Raw genomic sequence first — 16,168 nt, 5'->3', positions numbered from 1 at the left:
AGGGTTTTAACAACTTTATATCCAGGTGATGTATACCAAGTATCCTACGGCCATGAGTGCTTCCCTGGTTAGTTCGTATAGCTACTGTAGTAAATTGATCTCATCAGGTGCTAAGTTCTGCTTATTTACAGTGAAGGTAATGGAGAACGAACAAGTGAATTCAGTGAAGGGAAGCGGGCAAAATAACAACACAGTTACTTCTAAGGAAGGCATATATGGGTTACATAATATTAAGATCGTGACTGCTTGTGCTATCATGATCTGACATGTATGAGTATACTTTTTCGAACCTCTAAATCAGCAACCTCTTTAAATGCATTTTTGCATTACCATACAACATGCTCGATATCAAGATATCCTGGAACACAATTACCTAAATTGTTAGTAGACCTACACGATAAAAACATGAATTGAGCACGATTTGATTGGATAACAACCTGAATGTTTAACCTTTTGAGCCAGAATCTCGTTAAATCTATGGGGAGAATAGAGTAAAACCACCCAAGATTATCTCTAAGATCATTCCAAGATCATCCCTCCATCGATACTGGCAACTGATAAATGTTCATTATCGACAAATAAAAATGATTCATAATACGCAACGACTCACTCTGTCAGACAAAAAACGCTCTCTCGGTAGCCATTCTGCCGTAGTTTTGTGCGTTTCGAATTTAAGGAATTTCTAGTAAAATTAAGTTTATTTGACCTGATATTTGCGACAAATCAACAGTTTGGACGACTGTTACCATATTCTAGGGGAGGTGAATAGATATGTTGTTCAATTTCAGCGACTATTTCGGATTTTTCGCATTTCGTTTTTTGGGGGCAAAGTAGTCAGTGGAGACTACTACTGACAAAGTTCTCTTTTCAAAAGCTGATATACCTTATCACCTTCTGCTCCTAAAGAGGTCCCTTTAGTGGTTTTGACCCAAAAAAAAATATGCCACCCCAACCAAAACCAAGCCTCATTTAAAAAAAATTGTGTTTCCTACTACGTTTTTGTACGTATGAGAAAATTTCAATTACGATTCTAGGTGAACAGACCTAGCTCATTTCATACATGTACCTACTATTTCAATAATGATTTAAACAAATTTGGCCAATCAAATACGCATAAATCTATCTCTTTTAGTGTGATATGTGCGAGTGACCACTTTGCCCCCCACATGTGACCACTTTACCTCCTCACTAAAAAAAAGTTACAGGAGGGTTGTGTCCGAGACACGACCGCATAGTTGACGTAGGATTCCGTTAGGCTATATGTTGATTTTGGATATGTTTGAAGAATCACACCGTTAAACTCTTTGATAATGATTTGAGGGCAATTTTGTTTGATTGTTGGATATTGTTAGTTCACTCCACCAGTGTTTACCGAGTAGTGATGACAGAAAGATGGTAAACAGTCGTTGGATGATGCGTATCAGATAAAAGATACCGAAGTGGAATGAGATATGATGAAAACCGCCCTCTGTGATCCTAGACGAGATGCCTCCTATGTTATGTATGGATGAAGTATGAAAAAAACTCACTAATGGAATATAAAATAGTTACCAATACCGAACACAATTATAATTTTTTCTCATCAGTAAAAACATGTTACTTCAATATAGAGAAAACATATTTGAAATGGGAAAAGTAATTTTCTTTTATAACTTTCACTTTCTGAGTGTTTATTCAACCCAATGCGAATTTTAATTGGACTAACAGCACCTAATACTATATGTAGAGCATATGAAAAATCACTTTTTCTAATATTTTTTCACTTTTAAAATTTTTCTCGCCGTATAAACTTTCCTTGGGTGAAAATAAACACAACAAAACAGACAGCTTAAACCAAACGACCCGTTCTCGAGCGAGAACACACCTTGGTTTTTATTTATGAAATATGAAATAAATCGTTCCATACATCAAGTCATTTTTAACACAACTGCTACCATATACAATTTTACACTTACACTTGTGCTAAATTTTTCACAATACACGATCGGCCATTGATATGAAATTTAACGAAGCAACCAACATTAAAATCTAAATTCAAATTTGATTTGCTAGAATTACCCCCTACTTTCATGTATTTGCAATGTCGATTTCACCCAGGCAGCTTGATTTTGATGTCTCTGTTAGGGAACGCATGTCGGTAGGAACAAAAGCCCCCCCCCCTACTTTCATGTATTTGCAATGCCAATTCCCCCAGGCAGCTTGGTTTTGATGTCTCTGTTAGGGACCCGCCGCATGTGTAGTCAATTTCGACCAATCAGAAATGGGTATTTCCGTTAGGATAAGGGTTGAGATTTTTCAATTGTTCGATAGTTAGTTACATGACATATATTATTTTCTTCAATATAAAAAATTGTTATGGAGTACCGAAATCGATTGACGCAAAAATTTCATCGATCCATCATTAAATTACTGAGCAATAAGCGTTTGAAATTGGACAATTTTCACGATGTGCTCGATTTTCGATTTTCAATTTGTACCCCAATATGTTCCCGAAAGACGTAATCCTACGTCAAAATGTTCGATTTTTCAACCTTTTTCTAATAATAAAAAATGTGCTATTTTCAATATTCGTAATAAAAATCACTTACTATCTTGAACTACAATAAGTTGAGCTACAACATTCTTCGGAAACGGAACGGAAATTTGTGGACACAGGAAATTGGCATGTTCCTTAGGATGACCACATTCCCCCCCATTTCCCCTATATCGTGATAACGATTTTGCGTAATATGCATTTGAAATCCCTTAATGCATCGTTACATGTCTTATTTTCAATTTCGTAAAGTGACCTACCTATATAGAAATCAAAGACGTAGTCCTTCATTAAAACAAGATTGTAATTTGATTGAAGGTAGAATCGAAAGAATTGACCTTCTGGTAGATGCCTTACCCTTTGTGTTTTCCGTACTTTCAGGTTTTTAACATCGCTTCCGACGATTATCATTTATCTCTTATTTTTTTAAAATTCCTCCAAGGAAAGAAATTCGTGGATTTTTTTTGTCCTCGAAGTCGAGCACATTGAAAGAAATACGATTGAATAGCTTAGTCTTCCTGGCAGGTGTAATTCCGCAGACTATGGACAAATATACAAATACAAAAATATATTAACCGATTCCATGAAATTCGGTGACCATTTATAATACAATTCTTTCCAATACCATCCGAATATTTGCTCCACTCAGGTGCCACCATCGAACAGCATACGCTCTGGTAGTTATAGAAACTTTGTCGCATACACATGTTTCTCCAAATGAAAATCCAACCATTTCCAGGACACTTTCCCATCTCAAGCTAACAGAATGAAACCAATACCAATCTTTCATTGGGACAGCAAATGACAAAAAAAGAAACAAACAACACTTACTTTATCACGCAGACTGCAGTGGTTAACAGCACATTCGGATGGATTAACGACCCGGCGCAAATTGTGACCTCTCTTTCAATTAAAATCACTCGATAAAGCCAGGGAAACTGCTCCTGCTGCTGATGCTGCGTCGGCTGGGATTGGTCAATGCCGCTTCGGCCCTTCCCGTTGCTCGAAATTGCCATTTGCTGGTTAAAATAGAAGAGAAACAGTAAAAGAACGAATATAAATTAGCATTCCACGTTTATTGCTCCAGTGGCGGACAGGTTGGAGGCTACCCTCCGCAGCATCTACCTCTGTAACCACTGCACTGACCTCACAGTCAGCGGCTGCTGCTGTTGCCACTCCTAGTGAGGGGCAAGCGGACCGTGTAAGCCAAGGGTCGGAAGTGAAATTCACTGATGAGGACGTTCATATCCTGAGTGGTTAGCTTCGAGCAATGGCATCAAACGAATGGTCCAAAACAGTACGCAGCTAGGCTAGTTTGGGGTACGATTTTCGTTGTGTCTAAACTACAGTGATAGGCACAAAAAAACCACTTTGCATATTTAAAAACTTTTCTAAAATTCTTGACTATTTCATCGAAATCTACTATCGTAATAGAATTGTATACTTACTATTATTCTTTCAAGTTTTCGACAAGTTTTGTCATTTTTGTTAGATTTTGTTTACTTTCTTACATGACTTCTTTAAAGTATTCCTTTATACTTTAAAATATGCGACGACAAAAATGAAAATCCACCCCCAAAAAATAATTTCAAAATCATTCAAAACCTTTGCGTAACCCCTCGTTTCCACATGTTATGACAACTAGGGCTGTGTGATATTATTTACTACCTTTCAGTGATTCAGTGGACGCGATATGAGCAAGAGGTTGTTTACGTTGGCACATAAAAGTCGATTGTTATTGTCAACACAAAAAGTTTTCAAAAATAAAACAAAATGGGTGCAAAGAAAATCCGCATGCATGTCCGAAATCCGGAAGATTGCAGAGTAGTTCGGAATAAGCCGGGGAGCAGTCTGTGAAATTGTGCACAAGCACGGTTCACTTGCTGACCGATAACCGGACGGACCAACGAATCACCCGGGAAGTGGAGAAATCTCCGAAAGTATCAGTCAAAGTCATTCAGGAAAACCTCTCGTTGGCGGTATCGGCCAGAACCGTACGCCGCAGACTAGCTGAGCATGATTCACAAAAAAAAACTGTAACCGTTTGTTACAGTTTAGTTAGTTTGTTTTATTTGAGTGTAATGTTGTTTCAAATATTGTCACCTTTTTTCGTAATTGTTGGTCCAAAAAAAAATATATAGGGAATATTTTTGTGAAGAAGGGAAGTAAACACAATTGATGTGTTATATTTGTAATGTAATCGAGCGAAAATGGTGGCGAGTCGGTAAGGTAGGATACAACAAGGATTGCGAGAGGGGTTGGCCATAGCGGATAGAAAATGAACGCTGTACCAGGAAAATTATTGAGAAAAGCTCGAGAAAGAATCCGCGAGACAAAACGGGGCTTTTTGGATTCAGACGTGATGTGTGACGGACGTTTGTCCAAGAGTTCTGTCGAAAAGTGTGGACAAGGAGCCATCGACGAACTCCTTTCCTTTTTTTGAGCTTTTCAACAAGAAGCGTCACGATAGAATGCGACGGAAAAATGATGAAGGATTGCAGGAACGTCATTTTCAGGTTACAGTCAAGCACGAAGGAGACAATGTAATGGTTTGGGGATGTTTTCCTGGGTTGGTATTGGAAATCTATATCACTATTTTATAATTGTGGGTAAGTTTTGTGTACGATACCAAAAATCTACGAGAGTGATGTTTTTTGTTGGCTTTGCTTGTTGGATTTATGAATTGTGTGACTCTCACATGTTACACGGTAGATGGAAGTGATGAACTTTTTTCCGCGATGAATAAGAAAGAAAGCGGCTTCTGATGAGCGCGCTAGATTCAAGCGGAAGCGGATCGAGATGACCACGCTAGGCCCAATTAAAAGCGGTTCGAGACGACCGCTCCAGGGTCAATTAAAAGTGGATCGTGACGACCGCGCTAGGTTCAAATGAAAGCGGATCGAGACAATCGCGTTAGGCTCAATTGAAAGCGTATCGAGACGACCGCGTTAGTGTCTATTAAAAGCGAATCGAGACGACCGTGAGAGGTTCAATTGAAAATGAATCGAGAAGACCGCGCTAAGTTGAATTGGAATTTATTTGTAAATATTTCGTAATGAACTGAAATGATAAAGATACTAGATTAAAATATCTTCCGTGAAAAATAGGTTCGCGCTCCCAAATTTTAAAGTGACTCGAAAAAATCGATGAGATTTTATCGTTCGGATCGGACTACGAAGAAACAGAAAAGAGGCAGTGTAATTTGGGATGCAATGAGAATAACAGCTGCGATATCGAGCGTGATGAAAGAGAAAATGGTCTGAAAATGGTTACAACGAAGGATTAAGCAAAAGGGTGTAAAGATATCGGCGATGCAAAACGATTATCGCGAATAATACTAGCGGATGAAGCAAATCGAAACCTCCATAAACTGGGTCGTGGGAGCTTTGAATGGAAACCAGCAATTAAATGGGCCCAAAAACAGGACCCAGTTGACCATAGCTCTAATGTTATTCCAGGACCATTATGTAGCACGGAAAATATCCGCTGGGAGAACTTTCAACCGTTCCTTGATAAAATGTAGGAAGATTGGTATCGATTCGTGAACACGAAATATGGACGAAAACAGCGGAGAAGACTGAAAAATGTTTGAAGGTAGGAATATTTTGATTGACTTTACACGTCCAAAAATTTCGGAAAAAAACTGACAATATGAAGAGGAATCAGATAAGACCCCAAACCGAAAGAAAATGAAACAAAACGTTGCACTTAAGACTGCAGGAACCCCGAAGGATATTAGGATAACAAACACTGAAACAATAACTCAAGACAATAAAATCGAAAAAGAACTAAAAAAATGGGTGGGTTATATCTAGGATATAACCGTAAGGTTGACGTGGAACTACCTTAGCTTAGCAATCATTTGTTTGTATTGATTGAATGAAACAATTTCCTAATTCAATATATATGAGTAAAACGATTGAATAAATGCCATATAAGGTCAATTCATGCATTGTGATAGATTATGTTCTTCGTTATAAGTAAATTTAATGACAGTTCTTTGACGACGTTTAATGACGTTTGGTATGATGCCTACGACAAAATATATGAACGAAGAATTATCAAACGATTATTTTATTTTACATTTCCCTCTGAAGTTTGCATCTCTCAAGTATACGTACTTCTCGAACCGCGAATTTGCTTGATTTGATGAACTTGAACTCAGTTTCGATTTTGACATGTATTTGACATGTGTGCATCCCATTCTCAGTGATTCGCACGGCACGTATATCGGATTCCAAAATTGAGAGCGAATTTAACTATCGACCAATAAACAATCGTCGTATGGCCGCAGGTCAAAGCTAGCCAGTACTGATTAAACAGACGGCCGATAGTTTGCCGACAAAACAGTTTGAATGCAATCGGGAAGCCCATCGAACTTTTTATCGGCCGATACTGAATCGGTGTAGTGTGTGCATATGCATATCGCTTCGTACTGATTAAGTCGGCCGATCAAACTTTCGGCCAACAAAAGTCTGCAATCTGTGGGGGCTTTTAGGGGAACACATTTCAGTCGGAACAAAAACACCCCCGACTTTCATGTATTGGCGATTTCTCCAACGCTGCTTGGTTTAGAAGTCTGTGTTAGGGAACACATTTCGATGAGAACAAAAGTCCCCATACTTTCATGTATTTTCAATGCCGATTTCCCCAAGGCTGCTTGGTTTAGATGGCTGTGTTGGGGAAACCGTTAATCGGGCCAATCAAAACGAGGTAGTTAGGCCGTTTATATAACGCTTAACGTTTTACAGTAATTCAATTGTTCATCTAATGAAAAATAACATTTTATTAATTGCGATAGATGCGTAGAAATATTCCCTATCATTTGATGCAAACATCTTTCCAATCCAGTAAGAAATGTTCGAGTTATAAGCATTCGGAATCTTAATTTTTTTACTGCATGTTCTGTGTTTAGGTTTTCATTTTACCCCCCATATACTCCGGTTAGACGTAGTCCCACGTCAAAATAAATAAGGACTCAGAGATCTTTGTGGGAACATTGGCAATGGATCGTGGATCGTTTCGAAATCAATATGTCTCTTGGCAAAATTGAAGAACCGGTGAAGTTCACCCAGAATTATTCATATCGATGGGATAGAAGCTACAAGGAATCTAAATTACGGACCAAAAAACGAGAAGACATGCAGTCCATCGGTTCGTTTGTATCGTGTTCGACCTAGAGAAACTATGATTCATGTACGTCAGGTTCGGGTGAAAGCAGAATCGCGGTTCGACCCTCGTAAGTATACCGTGAAGGAACAGCGAAATGGTATGTTGGAACCAGCTAATCCAGAATCCAGTCAGTGTTATGTGTGAAGAAAATTATTTAAAATAAAATGCTGCCATTGAAGGGTGACATGGATTATCGGAAATAAAAAAGACTGAAGAAAGACTAGTTTTCTTCCATTTATTCGACAGATTTCATTTTTTTATAGAGGGGGGAGGATGTGTGGATTCCAGAATGCACATTGACAGCACTGCCAGCTATAACTGTCTCACCATATTCGCTCATCCCACAATTCGTACATACCCAGATCACAGCAACCTGACGAGCGAACCTTGAGCTTGACCTGACAGCGGATGGGAACACATCACACAGGAAATCTGGCTCTTTCTTTCGGGCAGCAGTGGTAAAACGTGTTACCGAGTTCCGGGGCAAGATAGTATTCCCCGCGGAGCTCGATTATTAACAGACACCGCAAAGTTCTGATCTCAACCCGATTGAAAATCTGTTGGCCATTCTCGACAACAAAGTGGTGGAGGATTTGTTTTTATTTTTATTATTCCGTTTATTTTTACAGGCTCAGTTACATAGGTTTAACCCTTTCGTTAAGAGCATCGTCTTTAGACGACATGAAATTCATACTGCTCTTCGATTAAACCAGCTCGATGTGCATACTTTTCAGCGCAGTGCTCCGTAAAGGGGTAGCACTTCGGCGGAGCACGCTGCCGTAATGAAAGGGTTAAAGGAGCCAAACTCTTAACTATATTTTTACTAGAATATATTAACATGTTTCCTTAATTCTATGGTTAATAAAATAGGATACCGACTACTCGCGGTCGACTCGAGTTTAGAAGGGTGACACATTTTCATTAGGTAAAGATGGGATGTAACAATGATCACACTCACACTCACTTCCAAATTCTCATTCAAACTTACACATCACACTCAGTTCTTAAAACTATCCTCACACCTAATATGTTTAAAAATTCAACTTATTCTAATGTTAGTAGGAAGGGATACCGATAGCTCGCGAAGGACGAAAAGTAGGGGAAAAGAACATTTGGTCGAGTATAGTATTACCAAACGTCTTCAAAGGTCATTGAAGCTTCAGGAAGCCACACTAAATATTGATACATTTAACTTTTATTGTGTGATTTGTTATTTCTCGAACAGGGACTGCGATCCTTGTTTTCTATTTTTATTTTCTATGCAATTGAAATAAAATTGCAATGCGATTGAAATAAAATTGAAAGAGTTTGGCAACTCTGTTTTGTTTTGTAGTTGTGTTTCTCTGTTGTCTTCGAACAATCATCAATTTCACTGAACTTCTCCACTCGTACCTGCTCTGCGCCACGTCATATCATCCTCAACCGCTTGAATTCTTCACCACCATAGTTAGTTACACCTCGCAGTCAGGTAGGATTAGCGAACCAATCATATTCCGAGCTGGCTAGAGTGTTGGTCTGAGAGAACATGGCATGCGTACTAACTAACTAAGTTCTACAGGAAAACGACGAGTTGTGACTACGACGTAATTGTTCTGACCGAAACGTGGTTGCGCCCAGACGTAGTGAACACTGAGCTTGCATCAAACTACTGCATTTTTCGATGTGACCGCAATGCTAACACAAGCACTCTACAACGCGGCGGTGGTGTTTTGGTAGCTGTTAAATCCGATTTTCGTTGTAGTGCAGTTACGTTAACAAGCTATACTCATCTCGAACAAATGGCCGTTTTGATGTTTATGAATCGCACGCAGCTGCTGTTCAAGAGATTTTCGACCTGTCCTCAGTATACGATGTCATTGTTGCACTTGGCGACTACAATCTCCCACATCTGTTATGGTGTTTCGACGAAGACTGCAACAGTTACCTGCGTTTGCAGAATCCATGCTCACGTCCGGACTTCACCAAATTAATTCAGTTCGTATCGCAAACGGACGCCTTCTTGACTTGGCGTTTGTGAGTGAATCTACCTATGTAGAGCTCATAGATCCGCCATCTTCGCTATTAAAAATTGACCCTCACCATAACCCGTTTGTTCTACGGCTTGAAATCGTGACTGGAAATCAAAATCCTATTGGCGTAAGTAACGTGGATGACTTGGATTTTAAACGATGTGACTTCGTTGCGCTTAATGACCTGCTTGCGGCGGTTGACTGGGATGCTACACTCGGTGACGCATTCACGGACCAGACAACTGCACTGTACTACGAGAAGATTTTCAGCATACTCCACGATCATGTACCACGTAAACACAGGAGTTCCGCAGTTCACTCAAAACTCCCTTGGTGGATACCAGAACTACGACACCTACGGAATATCGTTCGGAAAGCGCTTAAAAGTTTTTTTCCGTGAAAGATCTTAGTCCAACAGGGAAAGATTTAAAAAACCATGAAGCGCTCGACAGCGAATGTCAAGAAAACGCGTTCCGAAGCTACACTAACCGCACCGAGTCGAATTTGAAACGTGATCCGTCATCTTTCTGGTCATACATTAGGAACCTTAAAAATACCAATAGAATTCCTTTGGAAATGACGTGCGGAGCAACTGCAGACTCGCCAGAGAAAATCGCTGACTTCTTCGCGAACTTTTTCAGCAGCGTGCACAACAGTGACTCGCTCTATATTTCAGCGGCTGGTCGAATTACGAAAGGCTTTTGAAATAAGCCTTCCGCAATTAACTTTTGTTCCAAATGACGTAGCAGCTGTTTTGAAAAAACTTTACGCTTTCAAAGGTGCCGGTACAGATTGTCTACCTCCAGTATTTCTCAAGGAGGGAGCGGTTGAAGATTAGACTGATCGGAGGTTTCAACTCCGATCAGTCTAATCTTTAACCGCTCCCTCCGCGAGCAAAGGTTTCCAGAGGTGTGGAAGAAGGCTCCGATCACTCCAATCCACAAATCTGGTAGTGTACACGCCATTAGCAACTACCGAGGAATCTCGATACTATGGTGCATCGCCAAAGTTTTTGAAGAACTCGTCCACGGGAATCTCTTCAATGCTGTTCGTCCATTCATAACTGATGCTTAACACGGTTTAGTGAAAAAAAGGTCAACCGTTTCTAATCCGATGAGCTATATGAGCGTTACCGTAGAAAGCCGCAACCAGGGAGATGCTATTTACTTTGATTTCTCTAAAGCTTTTGATAAAGTTCCTCACGAACTGGCTATCGAGAAACTCAAACACATTGGACTTCCTGAATGGATAACTGAGTGGCTCAAACCTAACCTAACAAACCTAACCTACAGAAAAGCTTTCGTGAATGTTGGAAGTGCTCGTTCCCGTACATACCGTATTACATCCGGCGTCCCACAAGGCAGCGTTCTTGGACCGTTGATTCTCATTCATCTCTTCGTCAATGATCTCGCCAGCCGGATGAAATCTGGTAAGCTTTTGTACGCTGATGACTTGAAAATATTTAGAGAAATATCTTCCATTCTGGACTACTGTGCTTTACAAGCCGACGCGAATGAATTGATTGCATGGTGTGCTGATAACGGCATGGAGCTGAACATCAGCAAGTGCAAGACAATAAGCTTTACGAGGCGTCAATCATTTGTATCTCATGACTACGTTACTTGCTCTGCCGTTATCGATCGCGTTAACTCCATTAGAGATCTCGGCGTTATTTCCGACACCAAACTGAAGTTTACTGAACACATCAGCACCGTCATCGGAAAAGGATACGCTGTCTTAGGGTTTATCCAGCGGAACTCGTAGTCCTTCCGGGACCCGTACACGCTGAAGGCTTTGTACAGCTCAATGGTACGAAGTGTCTCATACAACGCATATCGTCATGATTGAAAAAATGCAACGCCGTTTTATCCGCTACGCCTTAAGGCAACTGCCATGGAATGATCCCACTCATCTTCCTGATTACGATACTCACTGTATGCTCATCGACTTGGAAACTCTGTCGGCTAGGAGGACGAAAATTCAACGCTTGTTTGTCTTCGATTTGTTGTCCGGAAACATCGAATGTGCGCAGTTTATAAACGAGATACGTTTCTATGCTCCCACCAGACAGCTCCGCGGAAGATAACTATTGGCGATACGACCACATAGAACCTCGTACAGGCAGAATTGTCCCTTGACCATCTGCTTCCGTGCATTCAACGAAGTTGGATGTAACTTCGATTCTAATATGTCCAAATGTGTTTTCAAACGTAGAATTAAGAATATTAGGTAGTTTATGAGCAGTCTGTGAGATCTGTCTAAGACGAAGTAAAGTAAATAAAAATGTTTGTTTTAAGTTTTATGAATTTAATCCAGCTAAATATGATAGAAAAGCAATGAAAAATATTGTTTTTATAATGAAGAATCATAAAAATAGCAATTTTTATTTAACAAAATTGTTTTTTATTATTAAAATTTAGAAAATCGTTATCTAATGCTGCTTTCAATACAATGTAAACAACACATCGTTTATATAGCTTCAATATCGATTGCTAACAATACCGCACAGCTCTGACTGTCATAAAATCAAGAAACGAGAGACTACACAAAAGTTTCGAGTGTTTTTGGTATTATTTTTTTAGTAGTTTTTAGTATTATTTTTTGGAAGTGGGCTTTCATTTTTGTCAACGCATATTTGCACACACTAAAGAAGTCATGTAAGGGAGTACACAAAATCTAACAAAAATGGCAAAACTTGTTAATTACTCGAAGGGTAATAGTTAATAAACAAAAGTTTCCAAACATCCAAGGTGGGCTTTTTTGGTTTTGGAAATGTGGTTGTTCGCTTTATTTTTGGAGGAAAACGGCCAGCAAAATTTAGCCAATTAGCAACATTTCACAAATAAAACCTACAGTCGAACACTTTTTTTTATGGGAATTATCTATGGTATTTCATTGCTTAGAATAAGATATATGACGTTGATATTCAGGTTTCCGATCCTGGATACTAACGATTACTAATGGCTGTCTTATTTTATTTATTTTTGTACCTACATTGACAATGCTACCTTCGCAATTCCAACGCCGCTGTCGTGCCGCGGGTTGAGGCGCTGGGGCTGAGCTGTTCGTCGCTCTGACGAGGATCCCTGACGAGGGTGGGGACATCACGCCGGCCGACGGTTGAGGCTGATTACGGGTTGACACGAAGGAATTATGACGGAACACCGCGGCGACGGCATTCTGAATCGTGGGGTCGATCGAGCGATTGAATTTTTTCTTCCGACAGCAAAATTCACCGCACGTTGTGTGGAGTTTTCTGCGAGATACAAAGAGAAGGGAGAAGCAATCAGAGATGTACAGCATCGCTGGGTGAATAATGTGCGCTAAGGGACATTAATAACATAAAAGATTGTTGCCTCTTCGAGATGTATCATTTAAAATAATCGCGCTAATAATTGGATGGTATTTTCCCACCTTTCGACTGTATAATTTACTCTGATGGTTGGCATGCTATGCAGCATGTGGCATTCGAGGAGACGATAAAAGTAAAGCGTGGAATTGTAAATGCGGGATGCGCAAGCTACAAGTCTTCAAACTGTCACCATTAGCACCTCACGCTGTCATTACCAATAATGGTGCAAATTAGCGGGAGGGAACGACACAAACAAACCTCTTTCACTAAAACTGTTTTTGACGAATACTGCAAAATCCGAAATTCCATTTACGGATCGACACCAAAACAAACGCCCATCCTGGCACTGTTCCATCAATGGTTGTCTCTGGGCTGTGCAATAAAATACAACCGTAAACTAATATCATGATTCATTAGTCGTCTAATCAGGCGCAGCATAGGAGGGAATCTAATAAACCGTGTCGCATCCGTGCCATTACATAAATTACATCAGATTTAAGCGGATCTCCGGAGGGCGGTGGGCGCTTTGTGAACTGGTGGAAGTCCTCCCCCCTCACGATGCACACGTATGTCAGTGCCACCACCGATGATTTAACAGGGATTCAATCGCCAACGGAAGTTTGCGTTTGGCTTCGATGGAAATTCATCACATAAATCGTACATGCATTTTCTCTTTCAACATTGGGAAAGCTTCCTGTGTGCTGTGTATTTGTGTATGTAGGTGGAATGAAGTCCCCAGCAATACATACCACACACACTATGTGAACTACTACTCCACAAAAGAGCCAACGGGACGGAAAGTACATTTCGTCTAATGAAAAGGACTCGCCTGATATGCCCCAACTCAATGGAACTACTGATTTATTATTTATGAATTAATTAGATTGGTATTTGAGCAGAATCGTGTACCATGTGTGCATCCCCTGTATGGGACAATTCAGTGAAGCAGGGAGAAGTGAGTGCATTTCGTCCTCTACTCTCCATATGGGGGACTCTCCACAAGGGGGAAAGGTATAAAAGCAATGCGAATGGAAAGCTTTCATCCAGCTGTTTGAGATCTATTGATTAATATATGGGCTCGATGCAGTTCAGAGGAGTGTTGATACAACAGTCGAGACATTCAACCATTTCTATAGATTACCTTTTTAGGTTGAGTAAACCACTGTAATAGAAGTAACTTCATGTCGAATATGTGAAATTTGTTCTTTCAAGTATGAAGTAAATCAAAAACCATCCAATAAAGATCAGAAAGAGCTTATACTTGGGTAGACTGTATGCGTCCTAGTTGCTCAACGTGATTGACCTGAACCAGCGAAATTGCACAAAGAACACACTGAATGACGCCTGTGCAACACACTCATTCTCATTGTGCAAGTTTCGTTCATTCGAGCTTTAAATAGTCAATAACAACGTCGCACAGTGGGGCCGTTCTGAAAAAAGATGGTCAAAAATCTTTTCTCGTACAACCTTACATTCTGGAGTTTGGATGTCTTCAGTTGTTCAGAATGTTGATCGAGATTATTGTACGTTTTCATTTAAACTCTTACTATGTTTGAATATAACTTAGAAAAACAACTTTTTGTACTTGCGAAATAGTTGAGTTTTGTCTCCAGAAAATTGTTGAACTAACAATTTTATGAAACTTTTCCGAAGATATATCTCTTGGTATTACAGAGATATAACTGTGTTTCCCAGAAGAGAACCTTCAAACTAGTTTTGAGTAAACTATAGTTGAATTCCATCTAAATTACCTATATCAACTTAACATGTTCCACAAAGTTGTATGTGACATTGAAATGCATAACTTTGCCGAAGACACTAATAAATTACGATCAAAAAGTACTGGAAACATTTTATTTAAAAGTTCGGTGCATGCGGGAGTCGATTTATTTTATTTATTTTTTCTTATGTTGGTACGACCTTAAGATGCACATCTATCAGGTTTCAGTGCCATCCGAACATTAGTATCTGCCTGTGCGTCGCATACGGCCGAAAATGTGGGCCGACAATTCTTGGATTTGGCATGATGATAACGCGCCATCGCACCGAGGGACTGGGTCAAGCGTCGGCACATGCGTGTTGCTTCAGATGGATCATATTTTGAAGGAGACAAAATAAATTTGCCTGAAATTTAACTCTATTTTGTTTTATTTGAAAATTCCCGGTATTTTCTGATCATAGGGTACGTTTTAATGACACCATTTCGATGTACAGTCGTTACAAAGAAGAAAAAAAATGTCACTTTTTGACGTAGGATTACATCTTTCGGAAACATATTGGGGTACAAATTAAAAATCGAAAATCGAGTACATCGTGAAAATTGTTCAATTTCAAACGCTTATTGTTCAGTCATTTCATGATGGATTGATGAAATTTTTGCGTCAATTGGTTTTCCGCACTCCATAAAAAAAATTTATATCGAAGAAAATAATATATATCATAAAATTAACTGTCGAACAATTTAAAAATCTCAACCTATATCCTGACGGAAATACACACTTCTGATTGGTCGAAATTGGCGACACATGCGGCGGGTCCCTAACAGAGACATCAAAACCAAGCTGCCTGGGGGAAATCAGCATTGCAAATACATGAAAGTACTTTTGTTCCCACCGAAATGTGTTCCCTAACAAAGACATCAAAACCAAGGTGCCCGGGGGAAATCGGCATTGCAAATATATGAAAGTGGGAGACATTTTTTTATATTGCGAGTGAGGTGAGTGACACGATTAATTCTTGCAAATAAAATTTGAATTTGATTTGATTTGATTTGATTTTTGATTTTTATTTATGTAACTTAAGGGAAAAAAACCTATTCATCAACGTTAAACTGTGGTGGGATATTCTGATAAAAAAAATTCAAACTATCATAACAAATTCCTGAATTTTGAATTTAATACAAGTAAATATTTTATCAAGTCCCCCGAGTAGACCCCTTTTGAAGCTAGAAATAGTTATAGACGATTCAAGAGCAGGTGATAAGCGATTCCAATATATAACACCTCTCACTAACATTGATTGCCCATAGTAAACAGATGAATGCTGTGGAATTAAAAAACTCATGGTCCTCGTGTTTCTCATAAACTGAAGTTGTTCGGATAG

General features: G+C 39.4%; 1 protein-coding gene across 4 annotated transcripts in view; it reads right to left on the bottom strand.

The window, feature by feature from the left end:
• The window catches only part of LOC129769228 (uncharacterized), a 150,422-nt gene that overhangs the window by 58,380 nt on the left and 75,874 nt on the right, over positions 1-16,168 (bottom strand). For all 4 annotated transcript variants that reach the window (XM_055771333.1, XM_055771334.1, XM_055771335.1 and 1 more), the window contains exons 4-5: positions 12,709-12,970; positions 3,365-3,552 (exon numbers count right to left, since the gene is read on the bottom strand). In XM_055771333.1, the coding sequence (XP_055627308.1) occupies positions 3,365-3,552; positions 12,709-12,970 (450 nt within the window). The remainder of the gene's footprint in view (positions 1-3,364; positions 3,553-12,708; positions 12,971-16,168) is intronic.

Source organism: Toxorhynchites rutilus, chromosome 2 (genome assembly GCF_029784135.1).
Source record: "Toxorhynchites rutilus septentrionalis strain SRP chromosome 2, ASM2978413v1, whole genome shotgun sequence".
NCBI classification, from domain to species: Eukaryota; Metazoa; Arthropoda; class Insecta; order Diptera; family Culicidae; genus Toxorhynchites; species Toxorhynchites rutilus.
Note: the sequence above shows the minus strand (reverse complement) of the source record. Positions and strands in the feature narration are given on the sequence as shown.